Source organism: Dreissena polymorpha, chromosome 1, assembly GCF_020536995.1.
Source record: "Dreissena polymorpha isolate Duluth1 chromosome 1, UMN_Dpol_1.0, whole genome shotgun sequence".
In the NCBI taxonomy this organism is placed as follows: Eukaryota; Metazoa; Mollusca; class Bivalvia; order Myida; family Dreissenidae; genus Dreissena; species Dreissena polymorpha.
Window position 1 is genome coordinate 44,153,841 of NC_068355.1, and position 3,411 is coordinate 44,157,251.

The following is a 3,411-nucleotide window of genomic DNA, read 5'->3' on the forward strand; positions in this document are numbered from 1 at the left end:
GTAGTAGTTAAATAAATTAAAATATTGAGAAACATTAACTGTTCATAAATTCTTGAGTTTTTTTCTAAGTGTACTATTTAATCTAACGCACCGATAAGGATGGCCGGTCCGATGAGAATAAGGGATATGCTTATCAATTTGTGTTAATTTTTGTAGAAACACTGCGGTTGCAGTGTACTTACTCAACATTACTTAAAAGAGTAAGGTAACGAGTAGTAACTACTTTTCAGTAGTAAATAAATTCGTAGCATGAAAAAAACGCTATAGAAACGAACATAACACACGACATCTACGCCAACACGCTGAACTAAACAATGCTATTTTCATTGATGTGCGTCTGGTATATTGAATATGTCGCCATTTATTGTCTAATAATATTTATTTTGCTATTAGGCAAACCGATACTATGATTGCATATTTTTTAAACAAACATTTACACTTGAAATGGATGCACCAAGGTGCCTAATATTTGTATATATTTTACAGGACTATACAGACCTGTTGTTTGACAATTTTGTCAAGTCCGAACGATGTATACGTTTGACGGAGCCATCTGCGACGACGAGACACACGCTTTCGAATGGTGCGAAATGTTTATGCCTCCTGATAGAAGAGGACCTTTCCTAATCAGCCATATAAAATACGGACCTATGTGTTATTGTTGTTGTTGTTGTTTCTTTAATTTGTTGAAATGTTTTTTTACATTAATGTATCATTATGTTACAAATGTGTTTATGCCCCCGGATCGAATGATCAGGAGTATATTTTTTTGGCCTCTCTGTCATTGTATGTGTCTGTGTGTGTGTGTGTCCCAAAACTTTAACCAAACTTTTACCTTGGTCATAACATTTGCAATATTGATGATAGCAACTTGATAGTTGGCATGCATGTGTATCTCATGGAGCTGCACATTTGGAGTGGTAAAAGGTCAAGGTCATCCTTCAAGGTCAAAGGTAAAACAAAAATCAAGACGGCGTATTAGGGGGCATTGTGTTTCTGACAAACACATATCTTGTTTTTACATATTGTTATAAAGAAATTGATTGAATTGTATAAAAAATTATAATTGAAATTGGTAATAATGCAATTTAAAACTGAAACAATAAAACATAAATAATAATACAGTTTAGTTTAACTATTGATTAACACAAAGTTATAACACATTACTTTTACGCTCGATTTGCAACAGAGACGAATAAATAAGTACTTAATAATGTGTAAAGATATAGACTATTTTCTATTAATTGTTATTTTTTTCATGACTGTTTAAGATTAGTGAACATCTTAATTATAAATTGGCTGATTTGAACGTAATATGGCATTTCCAAAAATTGCTAACTTAAAGAGTTGCGTCTCAATATATAGTTTAGTTACCACAGTCATCTAAAAGTCAAGCGTGAATTAGAAATCTCACCTAACTAAAGGTTGTTCTATGCATTGACAGACCGTTTTAACGTTTTATTTATTGCTAAGTGATGAAATATTCAAAGTTAAAAGGGAAAGTTTGTAGTTAAAAGAACGGCTTCGTAAATTATGTTCAATGCGTATAGCTGCGGGCGGAGATGCAGTAACACGTGTCGTTGTAGTGATATTATTGATCACAATCGTTGACATATTGATTGGAACAATTTTGTATGGTTAATTTGCTTAACCCATAATCGTACAACTACACAAACAGCATACTTTTGTTAAGCTTCCGTAACTTCATTGAGCGTGGCCATTCAGATCTACAAGTGTCATTAAAAATGTTCTCATTTTCCAAACATTTTTGGCATTCTTCCAGTCTTATGTATAATAGTTTGGTTATACGCTTCAACAATATTTCTGACGATTTAGACCTTGGAACATTCATGACGACAATGCATTAAAACCACGACGTTGCCTATTGAGGAAGATTGCGAGTAAACTTCGCTCTGGACACGTTTCAGACAACTAAAGATGGAGTAGCTTCGCATGTGTCCTCTGGACTTAATTTACAATAACAAGGCATCTTGTCAGGGCATTTATGTAAACATTTCTTTTAAGCTCTGGACGTCCTAGGTGGCAGTCCTGTAATGCAACTTCTGTCATAAATATATGCGTGTTTCCAACATGACTCAGCGCAATAAATACGTTTTTCATAAAATTACATATGGCAAGCTCCGTTTTTTTTAACACATAAATTGCATAACACATTTTCATACACAGCTCATCGATGCGCCTAATGGTATGAAAATAGGAGCAACGTTGAAAACATAATTGATTATATAAACAACTTATATAAGAACATTTACTTACAAACATTCCAGCATTTTCCATGTACAAATAAAAAGTATCTTGACAAGATGCTACTATGCCCCACGATATGTTACATTCATCCTTAATTAATATTTTGCAGTACATTTTTCAACAAGAAACCGCTGTGCAGGTTCCCCTTCTTTGTAAGGGTTATAAAACTCTTTGGTTAATATGGCATGATTTATATAAAGTATTGTTATAGATAAAGTCCGTTATGTGCTAACGTTTTCCGGACTATGTATGCGCCCTCTATATAGCGTTTCGTCAGTGAAATCTGTATCAGAACAAGCGTGTTCACATGTTCTGTCTTTTTCAACAAACATGTCTAATCAGGTAAGAACACATTCGCAGTCATTTGTAAAGAAAGGCTCTGGAAAAACATCCAAGCAACCAACGATTGAACAGAGTGGTCAGTGATATTGACATTGACTGCTTCTGGTGAATGACTAAAATGAAATTACAGTCGAAACCCGATGGCTAGACCTCGTCGGGACCGGCAACAAAACTTCGAGCCATCCGATTTCTAATTAACTTTTGTTTACGAACAAGTCTGCAGTACATTTTCACATCCAGTTGAAGATTACACGTATTGCTTAAACTCCTTACTTCTTCGTTCTACTTTCTTCCTTTGAATACATAAGAACCAAATATATACTTAAAACGTGTATTTACTAATATTTTAAAACAATAATAAATACAATCAAACAAATAAAATATAGTTTATTATATCAGCACATTTTAACGTAGCACATTTTCTGGCAACACAGAGCACTAAGGAACAAAACATGCATCAGCACTATATACACATCATTTACATACGATACAGAACTACATTTATTGATTTCTTTATAATAAAAAAATAAGAATAACATTATGTCAGTCTTATTGTGTTGCTTAGCTGTAGTTACATGTACATGCTGTGAGTTTTCGCACTCCTCGAGGTAATGTCTGATTATATTAATATAAAATATCATCTTTTACTTAAATCAATTAACGATTAAGTCATGACATGTTTGCAACTGGTGTTAAATCAATTATTGAGTGCCTTTAATCAAGCGGTCCTAATCAACAATCAGTTTATGTGATCCGAAGCGAGTTCGAGGCATTCGATAATTCGATCCTCGCGAATTCAAG

General features: G+C 33.6%; 1 protein-coding gene across 1 annotated transcript in view; it reads left to right on the forward strand.

Annotated features, from left to right (window-relative positions):
- The window catches only part of LOC127834381 (uncharacterized), a 17,645-nt gene extending 16,643 nt beyond the window's left edge, over nt 1–1,002 (forward strand). Inside the window, exon 8 of the mRNA XM_052360573.1 lies at nt 487–1,002. Within this exon, the coding sequence (XP_052216533.1) occupies nt 487–627 (141 nt within the window). The 3' untranslated portion in view covers nt 628–1,002. The remainder of the gene's footprint in view (nt 1–486) is intronic.
- Nucleotides 1,003–3,411: the final 2,409 nt, after the last annotated feature.